At 45.4% G+C, this 23,919-nt stretch overlaps 2 protein-coding genes across 3 annotated transcripts; one reads left to right on the forward strand and one right to left on the reverse strand.

The window, feature by feature from the left end:
* Positions 1-391: 391 nt before the first annotated feature.
* On the forward strand, positions 392-13,358 carry LOC102219855 (calpain-8-like). Of its 2 annotated transcripts, none has more exons than XM_023352590.1 (22): positions 392-519; positions 3,334-3,664; positions 3,742-3,811; positions 3,882-4,000; positions 5,125-5,258; positions 5,335-5,509; positions 5,722-5,796; positions 5,868-5,953; positions 6,066-6,140; positions 6,239-6,399; positions 7,277-7,422; positions 9,029-9,040; positions 9,126-9,334; positions 9,462-9,501; positions 9,582-9,650; positions 10,280-10,337; positions 11,468-11,529; positions 12,486-12,554; positions 12,682-12,760; positions 12,862-12,978; positions 13,055-13,107; positions 13,178-13,358. In XM_023352590.1, exons 2-22 carry the CDS (start codon positions 3,428-3,430, stop codon positions 13,202-13,204), a joined length of 2,073 nt encoding a protein of 690 aa, XP_023208358.1. In that variant the 5' UTR covers positions 392-519; positions 3,334-3,427; the 3' UTR covers positions 13,205-13,358. The 2 variants fall into 2 exon arrangements, with proteins under 2 accessions (XP_023208358.1, XP_023208359.1); XM_023352591.1 differs by lacking the exon at positions 392-519 and adding an exon at positions 526-721.
* Positions 13,359-15,927: 2,569 nt separating this feature from the next.
* Positions 15,928-23,919, reverse strand: LOC102220118 (calpain-1 catalytic subunit-like). The gene is made up of 22 exons (XM_014474245.2): positions 23,817-23,919; positions 22,284-22,537; positions 22,031-22,103; positions 21,844-21,965; positions 21,215-21,348; positions 20,950-21,127; positions 20,392-20,466; positions 20,032-20,117; positions 19,882-19,956; positions 19,626-19,786; positions 19,230-19,384; positions 19,061-19,072; positions 18,779-18,987; positions 18,458-18,497; positions 18,306-18,374; positions 17,455-17,497; positions 17,315-17,376; positions 17,172-17,240; positions 17,005-17,083; positions 16,328-16,444; positions 16,165-16,217; positions 15,928-16,063 (listed from the first exon to the last, which is right to left on the reverse strand). Exons 2-22 carry the CDS (start codon positions 22,518-22,520, stop codon positions 16,037-16,039), a joined length of 2,076 nt encoding a protein of 691 aa, XP_014329731.1. The 5' UTR covers positions 22,521-22,537; positions 23,817-23,919; the 3' UTR covers positions 15,928-16,036.

Below are 23,919 nucleotides of genomic sequence, written 5' to 3' on the forward strand. Positions count from 1 at the left end.
CGGCTGGAATAAACCAGCGACAAGAACCAGAACCAGCACAGAGGTGTTTCTGTGGGAGATCAGGCCAAACCCAGATTCCTCAGTAACTCTGGAAGAGCTGAACATGAAGAAGGAAGGCGCGGCTGTTTGCTTCTGCAGCTTTATGAAAACTGAACAGCAGACACCAGGAGCAGCGAAGCCAGAGACTTTATGAAACCACTGAATGTTGTGATGCTGTTGAGCCGGTCAAACAGTTCAGAGCTGTTAAACTCACAGCAGGGTGGCAAAGTGTTTCTGTAAGGAAACGGTTCAGGGTCACCTCTCTGCTGCTCCAACTGCTTTGATTATCCAGGTAATTATTGACAGGCGAGCTGCTGCTCTACCTGTCAGAAAGTCATAAACGCAGCAGCAGGTTCACCTGTTGGCTCGTCAGCCAGGAAGCCGCAGTCGGCTGCAGGTGCCTCCAGGTGTGGCTCACAACATTTCTCTGTTGCTTCAGACCTAAAGTCTCAGCTCTCCTGCGCGCTCTCAGCCTCCAAGGTGAGCTCTAACTTGTCTCTGCTCCAGTTCTCAGTGCAGGACACACAGCAGCGGCTAGCTGCTAGCGGCTAGCCGCAGGAATCTTATTTACATGTTTAGTTTCATCTGAGGAGCTGACGCTGTGACATGCTGAGACTCCTTGATGATTCTTCGCTTTCTCCGGGTGATTTCTGCGTTCCTGTAAGAACCACATGGCAGACAGGTACAGGAGGCGCTAGGCATGATGGGTAAACCCCTTAATAGGCTCACCAATCAGCGTTTTTCTCACTGATTGGTGAGCTGTTCAGTCTTTGTCTCTCCAGTTCCTTCACATGGTGTGGACATGCTTTTATTTCCATTCCTGAGTTCTAGTTTGGGTTTTCTATGCTTCCCACTTTCCTTCCTGTTGTATTTCAGCCTTGGACTTTTCTTAACCCGGTTTTAGGAGTTTTTGTAGACGATTCTTCTGCTTGATGCCAAAGATCAAACACAGGATGTGTGTAAGAAATGAGAAGCTCCTCATTGCACCACCTGATCCAATTGTAGGATCCAACCTGTTGGCCTAGTTAAATCCTGTTGTCCGCTGTTTTTGACCAGATAGTAGGTCAATGCTAAAGACACTAACTGTGCAGAATGCTGCATCCAAGTACGTTAATGGGAAGACATTCCAGCAGCTGGACTCCAGCCATCTTTATGCTAAATGGCTTCTGAAGCAGATACATCAGAACCGGGCCGGAGAGAACGAACCGGACTGTCGGGCTCCAAAGTCCTCCTTCAGTCCTCCTTTCCCAAAGGGAAATTCAGATGAAAGGAAACTTTGGATTTTATTTAGGAATGAAGGTCAGAGTCTGGAGGAAACATGAGGAGCTCAACAAAGTTTCACCTGAAAGGAAAAAGGTTTAGAAAGACGAGAGAATAAAGACGGTTCTGCTGTAGAAAACTGCAGAACAACCGAAACGCTGTTCTCTGGGAAATCAACTGGAATATGAAACTGGACCTGCAGTCCTGAATGTCTCCACTGGTGGGGGGTAACTAGTTACTAGTTACCAGTGGTGGGAAGTAACAAAGTACAAGTACTTTGTTACTGCACTTAAGTGCAATTTTCTTGTATCTGTACTTTACTTAAGTAGATTTAATAATGGATACTTTCGAATTTTACTCCACTACATTTTACAGTAAGTATCTGTACTTTCTACTTCACTATATTTCTACAAAACCGTCGCGTTACTCGTTACATCCGAGTCGCATTGAGCTTTTTTCCGTTAAAATGTGAAGTTCAGGGCCTGAACGTGGCGCCGTAAAATCCCAGCAGTAACGTGACTTCCTGATTCTGTTGTCTCCCATCGCCTCCTGCAGACATGCGCAGTGGTTCCTCTGAGCGGGAGAAGATTCTGTCAGTCAGTAACAGAAATCTGCTACATGAACCATCAGATTTAGCGACATGTAAAATCAGCAGCGCTTCGTCCAACTTTTATTGTCACTTGGAAAGGAAGCTAAAAGAAAGATCAGCTAACATGATGTTAGCAAAGCTAGCTGTACAGAGACTCATATGAATATGAATAAAAGTTGTCTCTCACGCGCTGAATTATTGTGAGGTGTTGACTGACTGAGGTGTCGCATATATGGGGCAACACTGTGACCAAAGTCTACAATATAGAGATATAACATTCATGAACGATCCGATTCTTCTGAACGGATCTTTACTAAGTCCAATAAGACTGAGAGCCGCTCTTTGTTCTTGTGATACTGTACACTGCAGTAGCTATTATTATTTTGTTTAATTGAAATATATATGGATTTATTTAATTGGCGAGTAAATAAAACAAGAACGTAAGAACGCAGAGCTGCTCGTTGCTCTTTGGTTGAGTTCGTCTCCTGTCATGGTGGCAGACGGTGACAACAGTCACTTCCTTCTGCTTGTTACTTCTTGCTTGTTGCGCCGTGGACAGTGTTCATAGTTGAGCATTGTTTACCGTTAATACATTGTCTTAGTTTCTATGTTTAATGGTGCAGACGGTGGTGGTTTCTGGCGTGGGCAGCCGCCCAGGGCGTTATCTTTTTAGGGAGGGCAGGAAACCTCTGCAGAGCACAGAGATGGAAGCAAAGCAGAATGAAGAAGAGTTTGAATTGATAATGATGCTGGTTAAATTTATTTCAGCTCTAAGTATTTAATATCTCGGTGTTTTTATGGGAACGTGGAATTTTCAGATCAATTTGAGAAGCAATTTTCATAAGTGCACTTAATTTTATAGAGTCATGTAGCGCGGCGTTTTGGTCTCAGGTTCGGTGGCCTTGACTACAACACTGCTGCCTTGGTTGCATGTCCTCCTCCACCTTCTTTCCATCCCCTTTCTGATGGATTTCTTTCAAAATAAAGGCCACTAGTGGCAAAAAAGTGAAGTTTATTCTATGTTAGAACAGGAGACAAAATGTTTCCATTCCTGAAATTATGATCCATAGAATCACATATCTAAGTCTAAATATGTTACAGAGTAAACACAATAACAACAACATGCTTTATCTGTCATTGTTCATTAAAATGCAACATTTATGATGTATTAAAATTAAATACGATGGATACACTTAATGATATTGTATTAGCGATTAGGTAATGCATTCAGCAAGTACTTTTACTTTAATACTGAAGTATTTTTAAAAGCCAGTACTTTTTTACTTTTACTCAAGTAAAAATGTTAATGTGGTACTTTTACTTTTACTTAAGTACATTGTTTGAGTACTTTCTCCACCACAGCAGCACATGGTTACAGCTTGTTGCTGAACTGATGAACCAGCTCTGAGTTTTGCTGTTTTCTTTTACTCTCATCTCCTATAAAGCTTTTTACTGGAGCTTTAGGTTAACTAGGCCTCGCCTTGACTCGGAGTCCGACGACCTTTGACCTGTAACGAGCCCAGCCGTCGGCCCGCAGCCATGCCGCCTCCAGGAGCCTGTCTGAGTATCATGGAGGCCCGCCAGCGCCGGGACGGCTTCGGCCACGCCTGCAGCCCCAGCCGACTCTTCGGACAGGACTTCCGGCAGCTGAAGGAGTTCTGTGTCGGCAGGCGGCTCAAGTTCATCGACGACATGTTCCCTCCTGACAGCAAGTCCATCGGACAGGGAGTCCTGAGCCCCTCGGACCTAGCCCGGGTCGTCTGGCTCCGGCCAGCGGTGAGTGGTTTCGGATTAGGTTGATCAGACGCTGCAGGTGTCAGATGAGAATCTGGTTGACTTGTTGCTTCTTGCAGAGAATTGCTCAGAACCCGTCCTTCGTCCTGCAAGGGTTCTCCAGGTTTGACTTTGGTCAAGGAGTTCTGGGTGAGGCCGCCGTTCCTGTTGTACGCCGTTCCATCGGATTTCCTGGTAACTTGTTTGTTTCTCTGAGCAGGAAACTGCTGGTTTCTGGCGTCGATCGGAGCGCTGACGTTCCAGGATCAAATCCTCCAGCAGGTCGTCCCTCAGGAACAAGACTTTGATGAGAACTACTGCGGCCTGTTTCATTTCAGGGTAAAACACGTCCGTCTCCATGGAAACAGGCCTGGCAGCGGTTTTTACAAGCGCTCGTCCTGCCAGGCCGTCGGTGTGGCTTTCTGAGTGACACTCGATGATCCGTAACGTCCTGGATGGAGCCGTTCCGACCCGGCTTGGTCTCTTCTGTCTGCGCCGCAATAACTCAATTTACTGTCCCAGAAATTATTGCCAGCAGCAGTATAGCTGTCATTTTGAGACCATCGTCAACTAATCTAATAATTACTATCAAGAACATTCAACAATGGAGCTGTAAAACATTTAAAATAAACAAAAGAACAATAATTAAAATGGATTATGATGATTCTCAATATTAATATTTCAGCTTGGACAGGGAAAACTGGCAAAATCCCCAGATTTTCATTGATATTTGAGGGAAACGTGTCTTTAACGACCGTTGTCCAAACTGAACTTATTGAGCTCATTTTAATTTTATTAATTTCATTCATTTATTCATTCATCCTTCTCCGTTCCGCTGCAGTCTGATGAAGTCCGTGGGTTTTTCTTCACTCTGGTTCCGTCTGCATATTTCCTCATCCAGTTTCAAACAGGGTTGTAGGTTCAACTTCCCCACAGGCAGAAGGTTCTGCATTTGGCTGAGTAACATGGTGGATATTTGACCCCGGCTTGGTTTCCTGGCGCTGAAGTCCGTTGAGGTCGGAGCGTTGGGAACCAGAACCGTAACGTGTGTTTGGGATCGTTGTCCAACTGGGTCCAGGTTGGAGCTAAATCTGGAGCCTGACCTCCTTCGTTAGTCGTTTTGTACGATGCAGAGGACTGCTGCTAATGAAACACTCCCACAGGATGACACTGCCACCACCATGCCTGACTTTTCATTGAGATCTACAATTGAGATCTGTAATTGTTCAGTCTTTGTTTCCTCTGAACAGAGGAGCAGCAGCTCGTAGTCTGGATTGTTCCTGAACATCCAAACCTGTAAGTGAGGAAAACTATGGAGGAAATAAAGGGTTCAAACAGAAAGCATTAGAACCTCCGATTGTTCTGACCGTAGTCACCATGATAGGCGTATGTAAACTTCTGAACACAAATGTGTATTTGGCAGTTGGTTCTCTGGGATAACAGAAAGTTTTTCCTCTGTTTAGTTCTGGAGATTTGGGAAGTGGGTGGACGTCGTGATTGATGACAAGCTGCCAACCATCAACGGCAGCCTGATCTTCGTTCATTCCAAGAAACAGAACGAGTTCTGGCCTGCCCTGCTGGAGAAAGCATATGCCAAGTACACTCGGACCGCTGGTGTTCAGCAGCTTCCTCTCTGTGGTCTGTGTGTTAACGTTCACGCCTTCCTCCATCAGGGTGTGTGGCTCCTACACCGACATGAATGCTGGGACTCCTGCAGAGGCCATGATGGACTTCACTGGAGGCGTCCACATGAGCATCCAGCTGTCGGATCCTCCTCCGGACCTGTGGGGGCTGATGTCCAGAGCCGGGAACTTTAGCGCTCTGCTCAGCTGTAGTACGCCACAAGGGGTACGAAGAAATCTGTCCTCCATTTTCTCATGACGTTCACCTCAAGGAATGCCAGTTTATCTATAAAGGATCATTAAAAACCTAGAAAGCTTTTTTCTGGTTTCTTTATTAGTTTTCTACTAACATCTAATTGGAATAGGTTGAATAAACCACCATTGGATTTGCAGCATCTACTGCTGTCAGAAACATGAATTCTTGTTTTGCATCTGTAGGAGTCATCCTCGTTGACCTTGTCTCCCAACGGCCTAGTCCAGGGCCACGCCTACACTGTGACTGGCGTTGTCCAGGTGAAGGCTCCCACCAGCAGGCATGGTTGTAATAAACATGACTGTTGCTGACGGTGTGTGTTGCTGGTCAGATGATGAGCAGAGGGAAGCCGGTGAAGATGCTGCGTCTGTGGAATCCCTGGGGAAAAGGAGAGTGGAACGGAGACTGGAGCGACCGGTGAAGAACTTCATCTCTGATTCATGATAAATGGCTCTGCAGCTGAGGATGGTTCATTCATCTGATGTTAAATAATGATGCAAACAGTTAACGACCGCTGCTGTCCCTACAGCTCGTCTCTGTGGCAAACCGTGAGCTCCCAAGATCGAGAGAAATGCCTTTCAGTGGTCGACGACGGAGAGTTTTGGTGAGTGAACTCAGTTAAATTAGTTATCCAGACGTCTCGTTTTATTTCCCCTAAAAGCTTAAAGTTGACGTTTTATTTGACATCATTAATGATGACAGGATGACACTGGAGGACTTCTCCAAGTTCTTCACAGATCTTGACATCTGTGGTCTGAACCCGAACTTCCTGGACGAAGACTCGTCTTCCCAGTGGACGACCTCTGTGGCGGAGGGCCGGTGGGTGGCGGGAACAACGGCTGGAGGCTGCATGAATTACAAAGGTAATCGATTACAACTGCTGCAGAAAATACCAAAATGCTTTAAACAATGTAAGCAATCTTTCCAGTAAATCCAACAGAGGAAAGGCTGAAAGGCTCAGTGTGGACAAAACCAAAACTGTTTGGAGGTTTTACAGTCAAATATGTGAATTAAAAATATTCCAGGGAAAACCAACTGCTTAGAATAAAAGTAAAGATAGATATGTAGAAGGAAGCAGCAACTTTTCTCTTACATAATCCATCCAAACTGGAGTTTTGAAAACTGGTCAGTTGATGGGAAGATGTTGGGATGTAAATCAGGGCGAAGCGGCGTCTCTGCTCTGGTCGGTCACATGAAGGCAGCTGGATGAAGCCGAACTGGAAGGCGTCACTTTGGACTGAAAACCTGCACAAGGTTCAGCAGGAGTCCAACAGAAAAGATCTCAGTCCAAGTTTTCAGTTTCAGTTTTAATGATTAATTCTTAAAATTCAAACATGAACTTCAGTAAACTTGTTTCTGATAAGAGCAGGTAGAAGTTTATGACACATTGTTTCAACATCAGAAAACAGAAAGTCTTCTGTCAATAAAAACTGCAGCTTTCCGGAAACTGATCCTGTTTCCCAGTAAGACAAACATACGAAGACAAAACAAGTTAAATAATGTCAGACCTTTATGACCGAAAGTACATAGTACAGCATGAAGAAGGTTCCCCTGAACTCTGGCTGATGGAGTGCTGCGCACCGCAGCGTAGCTCTGAACCCTGAACCCTGAACCCTGAACCGGACCCCAGCACGATGCAAGGCAGAAAATCTGACAGATTTCTTCTCACTAACCCAGTTCATGCAGCCTCTTGGCTTTAGTTGTCCATTCCTTGCTGAGAAGCCTGACCTCTGTCTGCAGACAGCTTCTGGACCAATCCGCAGTACCGAGTCAAGCTGTGTGGCGAGAAGGCTGAGAAAAACATCCTGGTGTCTCTGATGCAAAAACCTGACAAGAGGAACCGACACCTGGTCCAGAACCTCCACATCGGCTTCTCCATATTTCAGGTAAATCTCAGCCGTTTGACACCAGGAGTCCTCCTACTGACTGGGTCAGATCTGGGTCAGTGCTGTGTTTCAGTTGCACCAAACAGGAACAGTTTAAGCTGTGAGCATGGAGGAGGAGGCTGGTTCTGCACCATAGAATCCAGTTTATCAGAGGAACATGTAACACACACACCAGTAAATCCACTGAGTTAGTTTTCCTCCACATGTCGAGTTTGAGACTGAATCCTGCTGCACACAGGAAGCATTTCCTCTGGCTTTTCTTAAAAATGAAGGCCGATTCACAACCAAAAGCACTGCTGGTTCCTCAGACAGTAACCTGCATGTTTCCTGCTGGTGGTCCCCAGAAGTCAGGAAATCTGTGATTTACCAACCTGCTGTTCAGTAGGTATCCAGCAGATTACTCTAATTATTACACTGCAGTTCTCCGAAAATCATCTTCACAGCATCTCGATGATCAGGGGAAAAGTGTAGAGAAATCTCGCTGTGTGAACCAGGTTGGAGCACCATGTTGGGAAACATTTGGGACCCTGGGAGCCCGTTAGGGCTCCACCAGGTGAACTTGTAGATGGTGTTGTAGTCAGGACCACCTGACCCGAGACCAAGACCAGCGCCCCGCGCTACACGACCCAATGAAATGTGAAATATGATCAAAATTGCTTCTCCAATTGATCTGAAAGATTCACATTCCCATAAAAACACCTAGATATTAAATACTTAGAGCTGAAATAAATTTAACCTGTATCATTATCAATAAAAACTCTTCTTCATTCTGCCTTGCTTCCATCTCTGTTCCTTTGCCGTCCCAAAAAGACGGCGCCCTGGGCGGTTGCCCATATGGCCCATGTCAGAAACCACCACTGTCTGCACATTAAACGGAGGATGAACGCCGTTCCCCGACGGTAAATGGCGTTCATCTATGAACACCGTGCAAGGCGCAACAAGCCAGAAGGAACCAAGCACAAGGCGACCGACTTTCTCTCCTGCTGCATGAAGCCCAGTAGCTCAGAGCTGTAACATCTGACAGGAGACGGAAACAGTCAGAGAGCAATGAGCATGCTCTGCTGCTCTTAAGTTCTTGGGTTTTATTTATTTACTAATAAATATCAATGTATATAATTAAATAAAATGATCATAGCTACTGCAGAATACCAGAGCATCACAAGAACAAAGAGCGGCTCTCGGTGAGGCTCCAGTCCCATCGTTCTTAGTAAAGACCCGTTTAGTAAAATCAGATCGTTCATGAATGTAACATCACTGTATTGCAGACTTTTGGTCACAGCGTTGTCCCGTACATGCGACAACAAATAAACTGGACAGTTTGCTGACAATTTAGTGATAATTTTACAGTTGTGGTTTTGACGAGTCTTGAAATAAAACCCTCAACGCCCAAGACCGAGACCGGTCTCCAGTTCTACAACACTACTTGTAGACACCCTGAACCCGCCACCAACGGTTCCCTGTGAGTAAATAACAGCTCAGCATCCTATGAATATACAGGAGACATAAATCCATCGTGGTTCTCTGTTGGCACTCTGCAGGTAAGCATAAAGTTGTTTGTTTCATGTCTAAATATAAGCTGATTTCTTTTCATCTGATTTGCTTCCAGGTGAAAGAACAGGTAAGACATATTTTCACAGTTTCAACATTCATTTCATATTTAATAAATCAGTGTTGGAGACCTGAGACGTTCTGTGTTGCCACAGCATCGGGCACACAGGGGGAAATTCACGGCCTCGTTTTTCAGCTCTCAACAACCCGTCGCCCAAACGAAGACCTTCATGAACGCTCGGGAAGTGATGGAGCTGCTGACGCTGAAGCCTGGAGACTACATGATCGTCCCGTCCACCTTCCATCCCAACGAGACGGCGTCCTTCCTCCTGACCATCCTGTCCAAGACCGAGACCCGCTGCTAGTACGTCTCTGCATCATCAACACGGTCGTCCTGTCCTACGTCTGTTATGGACGGACGCTCAGCTTCTACTCTGGAATAAGGAGTGTTTGTTTGTAAAGACACTTTGTGTGAATGTTTTTGCTCACAGTGAGAACTCTGGTGAGCGCTCTCCAGAACCGGTTCCAGAGGTACCAGATCACATCATCACAGATCATGTCTGGCTGACGAGGCATTGACTGAATTCAAACATGGCCGATGTGTTTTTCAGGCGATGAAGGTGAAGAACAGACAGGAGGATGAAAATAAGAACGCTTTCTTCCGTCAACATTCAGACAAGGTACGTTTATCAACATTTATTTAGACCAAGGCCAGAACTTTAGTACTTTAACTTCAATTAATTAATAACAGGGTTTTTATATGAGTTAAATATTTCAACATAACGTTAAAGGCAGCAATGGACAACATAGCTGCTGTTTTGAGCATTTATCTGCTTCTAAACAATCTGATTGGACGCTGGAAAAGACAAAACTCTCCATTCAAATTGGGCTAAAAGGAGTTAGCCTATCAGCAAAGCTATTCTGGTCTAAAATAGCATCTCTATGCTAAACATGTAGCAGCTAAAGCTAATGTCAGCGTCTACAGTCCACATTTCTGCAGAAGCTCCATGAATGATCTGGAGTTCCTGAAACTCAGGAAAGATGAACGTTTTACTCCAATGTGGTGGTTGAAGAACCTGAAGATTAAAAACCATAAATGTTATTTTTTTCAATAATTTATGTGTATAAAGGGGTTTTGAGTTAAAAATGTTGATATGATTAATTACAGACCCTGCTATTAACTCAAACAATTTAATGAGTCCCACCGCTAGTTTAATCCAGACGCAGGTAAACAGTTCTGAGTTTTTAGAGACGGATTGCAGAAACGCCGGGTTAGAAACATCAGCTGAGTGTCGTTTGTTTCCTGCAGTATGAAGAGATGGATGCAGAGCAGCTCCAGAGAATCCTAAACGAGAACCTTCTGAAAGGTCCAGACCGCGAAATCCTTCAGTGATCATCAACTTGAGCAGCTATCGCTGCTAACTGTCGCTGCTAACTATCGCTGCTAACTGTCGCTGCTAACTATCCCTGCTAACTGTTGCTGCTAACTATTGCTGCTAACTGATGTTGCTAACTATCGCTGCTAACTGTCACTGCTAACTGATGTTGCTAAATATCGCTGCTAACTGTCGCTGCTAACTATCGCTGCTAATTGTCGCTGCTACTATTGCTGCTAACTGATGTTGCTAACTATCGCTGCTAACTGTCACTGCTAACTGATGTTTCTAACTGATGTTGCTAACTATCGCTGCTAACTGTCACTGCTAACTGATGTTGCTAAATATCGCTGCTAACTGTCGCTGCTAACTATCGCTGCTAACTGTCGCTGCTACTATTGCTGCTAACTGATGTTGCTAACTATCGCTGCTAACTGTCACTGCTAACTGATGTTTCTAACTGTTGCTGCTAACTGTCGCTGCTAACTCTGCTAACTATCGCTGCTAACTATTGCTGCTAACTGTTGCTGCTAACTGTCGCTGCTAACTGTCGCTGCTAACTGTCGCTGCTAACTATTGCTGCTAATTGATGTTGCTAACTATCGCTGCTAACTGTTGCTGCTAACTGTTGCTGCTAACTATCGCTGCTAACTGTTGCTGGTAACTGATGTTGCTAACTACCGCTGCTAACTGTCGCTGCTAACTCTGCTAACTATCGCTGCTAACTATTGCTGCTAACTGATGTTTCTAACTGTTGCTGCAAACAGTTGCTGCTAACTATTGCTGCTAACTGTTGCTGCTAACTCTGCTAACTATCGCTGCTAACTATTGCTGCTAACTGATGTTTCTAACTGTTGCTGCTAACTGTTGCTGCTAACTATTACTCCTAACTATCGTTGCTAACTGTTGCTGCTAACTCTGCTAACTATCGTTGCTAACTGTTGCTGCTAAGTATCGCTGCTAACTGTCGCTGCTAACTACCACTGCTAACGCTGCTGCTAACTCTGCTAACTGTCGCTGTTAACTATTGCTGCTAACTATCGCTGCTAAAGCTGCTAACTGATGCTGCTAACGATCACTGCCATCGCTGCTATGCTAACGCTTTGCGCTTGGATCTGCAGGAGACCTGAAGTCCGGAGGTTTCAGCATCGACGCCTGTCGGAGCATGGTGGCCCTCATGGACGTATCCTGCTGCCATGTTCAGAACCGCCCAGCCCGTCTTGGCAGGGTTCTCCTTTGCTAACGTCAGACGCTAACGTCAAATGGAGTAAACACAAAAAGCAGCTTTTAAATGAACATTTTATTTAATAAGAGAAAAACAACCAAACTGTTTCTGTTGAGTTGCCATAGTAACACCCAGACCTGAGAGCTGCCTGACCTCTAACCTCATGAAATGATGTGAACAGAACCCGTCTGACAGCAGGAAGTAGGCCGGGAACCAAGTCAGAACCAGGACCTGTGAAGACGCTGCTGCAGTTGTTAATTCAGTTTGTTCATTTTGTTTTGTCACACACAATCCAACAAATTCCATGGTGAACTTACAACACGCTGCTCCACCGGGTCACAGATCTGCAGGAATCAACGCCACTAGACGCCTGGATGAGCTCCTCTGATCTGAGACTTTAGGCCTCTGGTTCTGGAAATGTTCTGCAGCTGCTAGAAGACCCACTTTGGAACCAGCTTTAAGTGGCAATGGAGGGTCAGGGCAGAGGTCAGAGGTCAGCCAGATCTCTAGTTTCCAGCTGGAAGAACTGAAACTGTGTTAACTCTAGATCTGTAACTCTAGATCTGTAACTCTAGATCTGTAACTCTAGAGCGTTCCTCTTTAGGTCCGAAGAGAACTTCAGTTTCTGTTCAGCCGGAGAAAGTTTTGTCACCTTCAGACATTGATCTGTTGTCTGTTCAGTGATTGGATGGGGTCAAAGGTCACCTGGTGACATTGTAAGGTAGAGGTGTGTATCATTTGTGTCGTCACGGTAACTAATCAGATTTGAGTTATAACCTGAGCTAATGGATATTAAATAGAAAAGGCCCCTGTACTAAGCCGTGGGAAACCCCATTTGTTGCTTTCTGAGGTTTCTGCAGGTTTAATGAGAAGCAGCAGGTCAGATGTTTTCTTCCTTTACAATCAGTTTAAAGACGTCAGTAACTGGGAGACTGAACAGCAGTGAGTTCATCCGACTGTGGAACAAAGTCATCATTTACAAGGTAACAACATCAACTCTGGCTCTGAGCTGCTGTACGGCTTTCCTAAAGTATTCAAACCCAGACGTGTTTCCACGTTCCTGTTCCACAAACTTCCGTGTTTTATTGGCGTGTAACGTTTGTTTGTCAGGACATTTTCTTTCAAACTGATGTTTCTCGGACTGGAACCCTGTCGCTGACGGAGCTCAGGAACGCACTCGTCGCTTCAGGTACTCCAGGTTCTGCAGAACCTCCTGGTCATGTGACCTGGCTCTGAGCTGGGCCCGATTCAGACCCAATCCTGACCCGGTTTGTGTCTGTGTGTTTCCAGGGATGAGAGTCTCTGACGACATGCTGAACCTGATGGCGCTGCGCTACGGCGCCTCCTCTGGTCACATGACGCTGGAGAGCTTCATCAGCCTCATCCTGCGTCTGGACTGCATGTTCAGTGAGTCGGCCGGTTCCGGTCCAGATCAAATGTCTAATCGGGTTTAAAGTCGCTAACGTCTCGGTTTCTGTGCCAGAGATCTTCCGGCAGCTGTCTGATGGGAAAACGATGAGCCTGCAGGAGTCAGAGGTGAAGACGTCAGCCTCACTCCTCTGAGTGGAGCAGAAGGAACTTCTAATGCTGCTCTCTCTGTTTCCAGTGGATCTACGTTTCCATGTACACGTGAGTCTGCAGGAGGACAGGCACACAGGAAGAAGATCGGTTCCCTCTCACCTCAAACTGAGCCAGAAAAATCTACCTTCAATTAATTTCATGTGTATTTTCTGTGGAAAACTTTACAACCTCACAACTGATTAAATAAAATCACATTTCAAATTTTACTGCATGATGGTTTTAATTTATGTCGCAGGTGGTCTCAGGTTTATCCTTCCTTCCATGTTGTCTGGTTGTCTGAGAGGAAGTGGGAGAGGTAGCAGATCCTCGACCCTCCAGCTCATTCGGAGGATCCCAAAGGATTCCCAATTTCATGACGTTTCCTCCCGATGGTCTGGACTCACTTTTGCAGAAACCAAAACATTTCTTCCATCTCTAGCTGCTTTGAGCTACCTGTTCCCTTCCTGGCCTATGGGGGCGCTGCAACAAGAACCACTGACGGAAACGACACAAAAACCTCTGAAGACACTGAGAGCAACTTCCTGTTTCGCCAAATGGAACAAGTTCACCTGGCTGCAGCAAACAGGAAGGGTGGGACGGACCACTGTGAGTGTCTTGCCTTATTTGGAAATGGGACCATTGCACTCCAGAAGTGAAGGGGGCGCTATTTACTATACTGTATTATCCGCGGCCTCCCGTTTTTTATTTTCTTTTGAAAACTGTGATGTTTTTATCTTTAGGAAGGATTTTCACTCTCAGCATGAATTTGAACTTCTCTCTTTTATTTACTTCAGCGCAGCTCACAGTTTTTAACAGATTCTGTAGCTTTCTGTGAACTTCTAAATCTGCTCCTTAGTCGCATCTTTTTTGGCCTGATACTGCCTCTAGTGGTGTGGGGGTGGTAACACAACTAATATAGTCACTAAATCAGAATTTGCTATTAATTCCGGCATTACTGGACCCGTAAAATATAAATTATAAAACACCATATTTTTTCATTTTCTTAAGGATGTAGAGCTAATTAAATGCCATAAACAAGACCTTTATATGTTATAAATAATATCTCCATCAATTATAGGAGGAATACATTTAATAAGGAGACATGAAAAACATGATGAACTATGATAAAAATACCAGTTACAATGTATACATAAGAAATTTAATTGAGCAAACATCAATAAAGAACAACAAATCTGGTTGCTACAACTAGGATTGTTAAACAGATACAAGATAAAATTCACATTTTTACATTTATGGTGTTGTTATTCTAAGAGACTTTTTGTTGGTAGTCTTATGCCATCCATCCATTTTCTTCGGCTTTATCTGGGGTCGGGTCGCGGGGTCAGACTTCCCTCCCCAGCCGCTTGTTCCAGCTCCTCCAGGGGAATCCCAAGGCGTTCCCAGGCCAGCGAGAAACATCGTCCCTCCAGCATGTCCTGGGTTTTCCCCTCCTCCTGGTGGGACCTGAACTCCTCACCAGGAAGGCGTCCAGGAGGCATCCTGACCAGATGCCCCTCAACTGGCTCCTCTCGCTGTGAAGGAGCAGCGGCTCTACTCTGAGTCCCTCCTGGATGACTGAGCTTCTCTCTCTAAGGGAGAGCCCAGCCACCCTACGGAGAAAACCCATTTTGGCCGCTTGTATCCGCGATCTCGTTCTTTCGGTCATGACTAGCCCTGTCGCTATAACCCTAACCCTTAATAAAGATGAAGATATATCACAGATTTGAAAAGAAAATAAAAACGAGAGACTGCGGATAATATAGGAAATAGCGCCCCTTTCACTTCTGGAGTGCAATGGCCCCATTTCCAAATTAGGTAAGAGACTCAGAGTGGTCCGTCCCGCCCTTCCTGTTTGCTTCAGCCAGGTCCTTCTTAAATAGAAACAAGATGGAGGCGTCAGATTTTAGCGGTTGGAGGATTTCTCTTTAGTCTTTGGCTAAAGACCAGGAGCCATTTCTGCTGCTAGCGCTAGGCTAGCATGTTAGTTTTGGTTGTATTTACCCAGAATGCCCTGCACTTTAGTCCACTTCCTGCTTTTGGAGCGGTCTCTGGTCTGCTTGGCGTTCACATTCAAACTGAACCCAGACCAAGATTTGGAGGATCAGAGGTCAGAGGTCGATTAGCATTCGCACCTCACCAATTGAACGGGACTTTGACTAGACAAATGGACTGGAATTGGATTGAAGCGGCTCATACAGGGTCGGTGAAATGATGCAACCTGACGTTGGACTTTCCCTGTTGGCAATTGTTTTTTCAGAGTCAAAGGTCACCAAGAAGAGCATCAGATTCGTCTGCCATGCAGATCAGAGGAACCAATCAAATCAAATTCACATCGAAACACGTCTACAACTGTTTATTCTGTCTGATGCTGTTTGCTCTCTATTCAAGTGATTTTATTATTTGATTTTATTAATTTTGTAAGGTGTCCTTGAGTGCAGAGAAATGTACCAAAAAATAAAATGCATTATTATTATTAAGAAAGCCTACAACTCCAGGCCAGGTAAAAGGTCAAGAACACTGAAGACAAATAGCATCAAATGTGGAGTTAAAATAACCAGCAAGACTGACGATGGACTCCATATGTTAAAATAATAAAGCAGTGGAGCCCAAAGTGGGTCCTGGAGGCCCGGCATCCTGCTGTTTTAGTTCTTTCCCTGGTACCAACAACCTTTCAGGAGGTCAATGTTCTTCTTTGGCCTCTAACAATGCCGGGCCTCCAGGACCCACTTTGGGTAATAAAAGATAAAGCAGCTCAGATGTTCTTCAAAATGTAATCATTTAAAGGAAGACAAAAAGTAAATCGCCACAGAAGGTTTTTATAAAAAAGAGTAAAAAAGTTTAATTTCCTCTGAAATTCCAACAAAGTGTTTCTGCAGATCTTCTCTCCTGTCTTCTACCTGCTGGGTCAGGTGTACATGGAGAGAAACAGCCACTAAAATCACACAGAGGCAGATTATTAACCACCATCGGCGACCAGAATCATCAATATTCAGATTTAATCTGGAAGTGAAATCTGTCCTGGAGCTTTCTTACCTCTGACCTGGACAGCGTGACGTTTCTCCCATCCGACAGCTCCGTAAAGATTTCTGCAGAACAAACAGAAGGAAGGCGACTGTCAAACCGGGGCAGGTTTACACCAGGCAGACCCACTGACCCAGGGTCAGGGTTCAACATGTCTACTCAGAGCTTCACTCACTGTTCATGCGGCTCAGGCGGAGGCTGAGGCTGATGAAGTTCTCCAGGGTCATGTGACCCGAGGAGGCGCCGTGACGAACCACCATCAGGTTAAGCAGTTCATCGCTGATGCTCATACCTGGAAAACAGCTCAGGGCTTTAGCTACTGGCTTTAGCTAATGGCTTTAGCTATTGGCTTTAGCTAATGACTCTACCTAATGACTTTAGCTCAGGACTTTAGCTACTGGCTTTAGCTACTGGCTTTAGCTAATGACTTTAGCTAATGGCTTTAGCTATTGGCTTTAGCTAATGACTCTACCTAATGACTTTAGCTCAGGACTTTAGCTACTGGCTTTAGCTACTGGCTTTAGCTAATGACTTTAGCTAATGGCTTTAGCTCAGGACTTTAGCTAATGCTTTAGCTATTGACTTTAGCTAATGACTTTAGCTCAGGACTTTAGCTAATGCTTTAGCTATTGACTTTAGCTAATGACTTTAGCTCAGGACTTTAGCTATTGACTTTAGCTAATGACTTTAGCTCAGGACTTTAGGTAATGATTTTAGCTAATGGCTTTAGCTCAAGACTTTAGCTAATGACTTTAGCGCAGATGTTAAGTCTTCAGTCTCAGACTCTGATCAGTCACCCTGATCCTCTGCACAGAAACATGAGGCTCCTTAACGTTCTTGGAATGGATTTACCTGAGTCTCTCAAAGCGTTCCTCAGCTCCGTCAGTGACAGCGTTCCCGTTTGAGAAACATCCATTTTGGCAAAAACTCGCTGATGAAAGGAAACAGGACCTATTTAATATCTGTAGACTAAAGCAGAACCACACTGCCCAGATTTCACCTTGGCTTGGTTCTACTACCTTATATTTCATAACCTTGTGCCACAGATAGCCAAACTCCTGACTGTCCAGCTTTCCATCTCCAGATTCCTGTTGAATGAGCTGTTAAGGCAACAAGAGTTTGCTCTGTAAGCAGTGAAGTTCCTTCCACCCTAGCAGGATACATCCATCAGAGCCACCATGCTGCGACATGCATCGATGCTAAAGCTTCCTGATATCAGGTCACCTGCAGGGAAAAGGTCAGAGGTTATTCATTGTGGCAGGATCTCCTTAATCTGTGAATTACTGCCCTTCATGTTCAAACCTTTCAGAAGCTGCTGCAGGAGCTCAGCATCGACTTCTTCATACTGAAAAAGAGAACAGAGCTGAACAGATCCACGTTGGCATGACAACAGAACGACCGGTTCCTCCTACAATGACTTTCAAACCTCAGATTATTAAATCGGGTCAACTGATTTCAGTAAATAAAAACGTTTAAGTTTGAAATATATTGGACACATTTCTGCTAGTCTGTAAATGAGCTAAAAGCAAAGCTAATATTTAGCTTAGCGCTTTAGCTAATATTAAAAGCTTTTTACTTTTCCAGATAAATTCTAAAGCACTAATTTACTCAGCTGTTTTGTAATCTTTCAGTTGAATAAAGTTCTGCTTTTCAACTGTTAAGAATTATTCAAGTAATTATATATTTATTCTGCTGCAGAACGCTCCTCATGTTCTCCACATATGACGCGGTGCACCAGATGACATTTATTTTGTACCCAGAATGCATCGCTGTAGCTCTACAGTAAACAGTAAACAAAATCAGCAGCAGATTTAGTAAAATTCAGCAACTATAAAACTGAAACCAGGAGAATCAGGAACTGAAGCCAAACCTTACAGGAAGCTAAATCATGACAAATTTGATCCTGACGAGGGCAACACTTTATGTTGCAGCACATATTGTCAATATCACATGGTCAGTAGCAACATCATCAATAGTAGCTTTAGCATTAGCCTCTAGTAATTACTTTGTTGGTATAGTGCTTCAGTTTTACTAAATACTGTGTTGGTGTAGCGCTTTAGCGTTAGCGGAACTAATGTTTTAGTGTCAAAGCAGCTAGCATTTCAGATAGCAGTGCTCACCACTGGAGGCTGCATTGGTCTAAAGCAGGTTACCTTGTCTGAGTACTGACGGAAGAGTAGCATTTTCTTTTCAACATCCTGGCAGTTTTTCTCTTTCTTCGCCTGTTAATGAAGCAGTTCAGAGAAATGTGAAGATCAAAACATCTCAACAACAGGATCAATAAAACGTGTCTGCAGAAACAAACCTTTTCAACTGGATTGTTCAAATTGTGTCCAGAGTTTTCACTGGGGAGAAAGAGATAAAAAAAAAGTTTCCACATCATGGACATCCACCATTTATGAACTGTCATTTTATTCCAGAGACAAATAACAAAAACCAGGCAGGTCCAGAGAAACCAACCAGTGTCAATGAACCGGTTCCGAGGGCCCTGAGAACCTGGTCAGGGACCGTTCACCAGTTCACCAACAGCTCTCCTATCTTAGACCTAACAGATGGATAAGTAACGACCCAGTCCAGATTCTTCTGACGGGTTGATGAGTTGCACCCTGGAAATGTCTGGACCTACTAGCAGCGGGTCTCCTCCCGGGAGAAGATGGTCAGGAGGAAGGAGGCGGTCTGGTTGGGCTCGTTGGTGCACGGCACGATGACGTATTCTCCGGGCTTCAGCGTGAGGAACTCCGTCACTTCACGGGACTTCATCAACTTCCTGGTTTGGGCAACGGGTCTATGGCTGCTGAAGAACGATGCTGGGAACTTTCCAGCGCGTTTCTCATCCTGCAGGAAAATGAACGTGCCTGGTTATTTCTGGAGCGGGTTCCGAGAGCCGTTACTCAGAACACACACTTACTTTTTCTGACACCTTGAGGAAAATCAGTGGAAAATTGTCCATGTTGGAGAAAAAAAAAAGGTGAAGAATTATAAATGTCCAACATTGAACAAAATGGAAAAATCGAGTTGCTGGTTTGATCCAGTTATGGAAAGTTAGGACATTATACTTCCTGTAGAAACATGTTTACCTCAAAGATGATGAAGCCGATGAAGAAGAGCTGCGCCAAACGCCTGTTCCTCTTGTCCGACTTCTGCATGAGAGACACCAGAGTATTCCTGGTCTGAGAGGAATCGGTTTTTCCGCAGACCTTGATCCGATACTGGGGATTGGTCCAGAAAGTCTCTGGAATAACAGGAACGTGGAACTTTAACTGAACCGACGAAAGGAAAACATCGAGGCTCAGCAGTTTCTCTACCAGGAGACTTTCACAGGTTCAGAACCATAACAGCAACGTTTTAGTGGAGCTCAGAGAAACGACCCAGAGGTCCACCTCTGGCTGCACAGGCCTCCATTAGCAGGTCAAAGGTCCTGACTGCAGAGCAGAGATGCTGGGCCATGGTGGAGTTCTGGTTCTGGTTCTTACCTTTGTGGTTGATGTAGCCTCCAGCCGTGGTTCCTGCCACCCAGCGGTTCTCGTACATGGACGTCTTCCAGTGGCAGGCCGGTTCTTCGTCCAGGAAGTCGGGTCTCATGCCGCAGATTTCAATGTTGGTGTAATATCTGCAGCAATCCTCCAGGCTCATCCTGAACACATTTTCATATACTGACTGTATTCTGTGCACTGGAGCGTTTTCAATATTTCGCATTAATTCACAGAAGTTGTAACTTCAGTCATTTACCAAAACTCTCCATCATTCTCCACAGTGAGGCACTTTTCGCGGTCCTTTGTGCTGACGCTTCGCCACAGAGGAGACCTCGCAGAACAAGGAGGAAGCATTTATTTATAGGTTTCAGCAGAATAAACGAGTTTGCCAGCTGCGAGGTCTCACTTGTCGCTCCAGTCTCCGTTCCACTCTCCGTGCCCCCAGGGGTTCCACAGGCGCACCAGGTTCACCTCCGTCTCCTGGCTCTGCAGCTGATTGGTCAGCATACAAACACACTGTCAGCACTGACATCAACTCCTCCAAGTTTGTCCTGAGGTCTGCATTTGTATGTAAAGCTATTGAATCTCAGTTGCCATGGTTACCCTGTGTATCTGGGGTAACTGATCGATTTGGGTTGCATAGGAATGAAAGTAAAAACTATTTTAATTAGGTCAAATTCGAGTTTTTCATGGATGAACTGAGTGGGTAGAGATGAGCTAAAGGAGAACTCAGGTTCTGTTCAGGTCAGCTCCAGAGAGCCGTTACCTGTTTCAGACCCGTCACCGTGTAGGCGTGGCCCGGGACCAGTCCGTTCGGTAGCCTGTCGCCAGAAGTTGTTTCCTGATGAAGACACACAAGCACAGGTCTTAGATTCTCCCTGGGGGATCTCCATGGTGGGTGTGGTCCCTCCGCCAGAGAACATTTGGAAAACATTAAGGGACGTTGAAGCGTCCGCTGTAGACGGGCCCCTGGTCCAACACATCGGAACCAAACGGCGTTCAGTCGTGAGGTCATCAGCAGGCTCTCCATCCTGCTGATGACCTCATTGTTTCTCTCAGGTGTGTTGGAGCAGAGACGCTTTGACAGGAAGCCGGACACCCAACCTGGAGTTGAGGACCGCTGGTCTCACTGCTGGTCTTTCAGGACTTTTATTTCCAGCGGTGAAATTTTAAATCAATCTGATCATATTTACATATCAGAACAAATTACCCTTCTTCATTTGATAAACAGCTACATTTGTCCTCCAACATGGCGGCAGCCTTGTAGGAAAGACAGGTCAGTGTCTGCACGGCGTTCCCCATTCGGGTCTGTATATTTTCTCACCGTTTTTGGGATGGTGCTGCAGCTCATGAACGTCCTGGAGCGTCCGGCTCTGCACAGGAGCTTCCAGAGATCAGGGGAAGGATCTGACAGCTGGATGCACATGTGGACGCCGCCGGTGAAGTCCCTCATGGCCTCTGCCGGAGTCCCAGACGTCATATCCGCATAGGATCCGCAAACCCTGCCGTATTCAGGTAGGAGGTTATGTCTGGCGTCAGACAGTTCACTGATCCCATCTCTGAGGAACAGACCGGAGGTCTTTACATACTTGGCGTAGGCCTTCTCAAGCAAAGCGGGCCAGAACTCACGCTCGTCTTTGGAACGGGCAAAGATGGGTTTCCGTTTGATTGTTGGCAGCTTGTCGTCAATCACCACGTCCACCCACTTCCCAAACCTCCAGAACTGGAAGGAACATTTAGAGGCAGACGTTTGTCTCAGCGGACAGAGAGGAGAGGAAGATACCTCGTCTGCAGAAAATGATTTAGCTTCAAGCTAAATGTTTGGTTGGCTTGCACACTGAATATTACATTTATTTAGCACTAGGCTAAATATTTAGCTTCAATATAAGCTTTCTAATATTGAAGCTAAATATTCTAACTAAACGTTTAGCTTGAAAACTAAACAGTTAGTTTTTCTCTTGACAGGCTCATAGTAGACCGAATAACCAACATTATTGCTGGGAATTATTGACTTTCCACCTATATGAGGCGCTATCAGTTCATTATTTTATCATCTCAACAGATGTGGAACGTTTCCTTTGTGTATCTGATCTGAGGCCAGCTGGGCTGCAGACGGACCGGAGCAGATCAGTTTGGAGATGCAGTTGGAAGACCTGGAGAAGATTCGGCCGATTCATGGCAAACAGGCTGCTGGAAGGCGCCCCCTTCTGTCCATTACCCTGAAGTGAAACAGCCCACAGTAGTCCTTCCCCACGCAGGTCTGGTCCAGAGGAACAATCAGCTTGAAGATCTCTTTGTGGAAGGTCAGCGCTCCGAGAGACGCCAGGAACCAGCAGTTTCCTGAGAAAAGACAGCTGGTGACCGACGGATCGCACGCCTGCAGATACCTGGTTTACCTAACTCACCAACTTGTCCCTGACCGAAGTCAAACCTGGAGACGCCATCGAGGATGAAGAACGGATTGGACATCAAAATGTCCTGAAATAAACGACAAAAAATCATTCAGTTGTTCCTAAATGTTGGAGCAGGAAAGAAATGTAAACTTTTCTGAAAAACCTCCAACGAGGCCGAGTCCAGAGGTCAGTCAGCCTGAGCAGATTCACATTCAACAGAGTCAACAGATCCAGTAGATCCAGTAGGAAGATCAGCTGTGCTTACTCTTGGTCTGAGCCACTGCACCTGAGCCAGCTCCGCCGGCTCCAGCTTGCCCTGGCCGATGGAGCGCTGGTCCGGAGGGAACGTCTCGTCTCTGAACAGCTTGTTTTGGGTCAGGAGGAACCGTTTCAGCTGCAGGTAGTCCTGCTGTTGGAACCGGTCCGGGTTCTGTGATGTCCCATAGCCGTGTTCCTTCTGCCGAGCGCTCATGATGTTCTTACACACACCGTGAAGAGGCATGGCTGCTGGTTCGGGGTCTGGCACACACACACATCGCCCTCCTGTTAGCTCCGTCAGTCCGTATGGAGAGGAGCTAACAACGAGCTATGCTATCAGCACAATCACAGAGAAAGGAAAGCACAGGTGATATAGTGTGTGCGTGTGTGTTAAATCATTCTTCCTCTGGTTCGATCCACCAGCTACACCCAGACCTGTAGAACCATGGAAACAGAACCTGGCTGACAACATGAAGTAGGCTGAGAAATCTCTAAGCTCTGATCCAGAGATCCAGCGGAGGAGAAAGCGACTGACTAGTCCAAGCCCGGAGCATCCAGTTAGTGCGTCAGGCTGATATAGATTCCCGTGTTTCTGAGACGCTCTTCGTTGGGCTGCAGCTCCTTCTAAAGCATCTTGTTTAACTTGTACTGCCTGCTCTCAGTGATGTTGTAGTTGGTACTGCATGTTTCACACGTTTCCCTGATTCGGCTGATTGCAAGTCAGCAAAAACTGAACTGAAGTCACCTGGGCTGAAGCAAGGAGAACCTGAACCATTATTTTGTGTGAAATGTTGCTCAATGTCGCAAGAAAGTTGCTGAGTTGGTAACACTGGGTTGATAACTGTAAAGGTTCAAATGACCTGGTTGGTGAGTCAGTCAAACCTCTCTAACGGAGACAGAGGACAGCGGCTGAGTTTTGACCTTTGCCCGGTGGATAAGATCAGCTTCACATGTGAAAATGGGCCGGTAACCCATCTCCCAATATGAAGGAAATTGGCGCGTTGTATGTTCTACATGTATTTGCTGCTGTGGTTTCTCTCTCTTTCTGTTTGTCTCGTAGTCTTGATCTCCTCTTAGCTCCTTCTTTCCCTTTAAACCTTTTCTATCACCTTCCTCTGTTTTCTGTCTCCATGTCTTTCACATCTTAACAAACCCAAAGTCATTTCTAATCCAGTGAAAGCCGTAACGCTCCACTAGTGAAAGTAAATCTGTTGGGTTGCACCCTGACAGTACCAGACAGGAGGGTTGATTATTTTTCAAACAGGACCAGTTAGTGTCGGCCCTCAGACTCGATCAGGATCCAGTCACTGTGAAGACGCTGATTAGGAAACAAGATCAACATTATGATGCGGATCAGAGCAGCGTTCCCTCATCACAGAGGGATTCGTCCAGCTTCCTGCTTCCTTTGGGTCCACCTGATTATTCCTGCAAATCTTAATAAGGAAGTTGATGTTTCCAATGAAAGTCGTCAACAAGAGAGATTTATGCATCAGGCTTCAAACACAAAACTGTGATATTAAAGACAAAATGAAGACTTTACCTCACGGGTTCTGGAGAAAACGTTCCGATCAGACGGAGAACAGAGCAACAGGTGTTCTGGCTTTCAGGGCTGGAAATCTGTCAGTAAGTCCTTTTACAATCAA

This window comes from Xiphophorus maculatus, chromosome 19 (genome assembly GCF_002775205.1).
Source record: "Xiphophorus maculatus strain JP 163 A chromosome 19, X_maculatus-5.0-male, whole genome shotgun sequence".
Lineage (NCBI taxonomy): Eukaryota > Metazoa > Chordata > Actinopteri > Cyprinodontiformes > Poeciliidae > Xiphophorus > Xiphophorus maculatus.

Excerpts from the sequence above, each read along its gene's own strand:
- LOC102219855 (XM_023352590.1), top strand. The coding sequence starts at position 3,428 with ATGCCGCCTCCAGGAGCCTGTCTGAGTATCATGGAGGCCCGCCAGCGC. Across the intron at positions 5,954-6,065 it reads AACGGAGACTGGAGCGACCG|CTCGTCTCTGTGGCAAACCG; the intron begins GTGAAGAACTTC and ends CTGTCCCTACAG. Across the intron at positions 9,335-9,461 it reads AAGACCGAGACCCGCTGCTA|TGAGAACTCTGGTGAGCGCT; the intron begins GTACGTCTCTGC and ends TTTTGCTCACAG.
- LOC102220118 (XM_014474245.2), bottom strand. The coding sequence starts at position 22,520 with ATGCCTCTTCACGGTGTGTGTAAGAACATCATGAGCGCTCGGCAGAAG. Across the intron at positions 22,104-22,283 it reads TGCAGTGGCTCAGACCAAGA|GACATTTTGATGTCCAATCC; the intron begins GTAAGCACAGCT and ends CGTTTATTTCAG. Across the intron at positions 18,375-18,457 it reads TGAACAATCCAGTTGAAAAG|GCGAAGAAAGAGAAAAACTG; the intron begins GTTTGTTTCTGC and ends CTTCATTAACAG.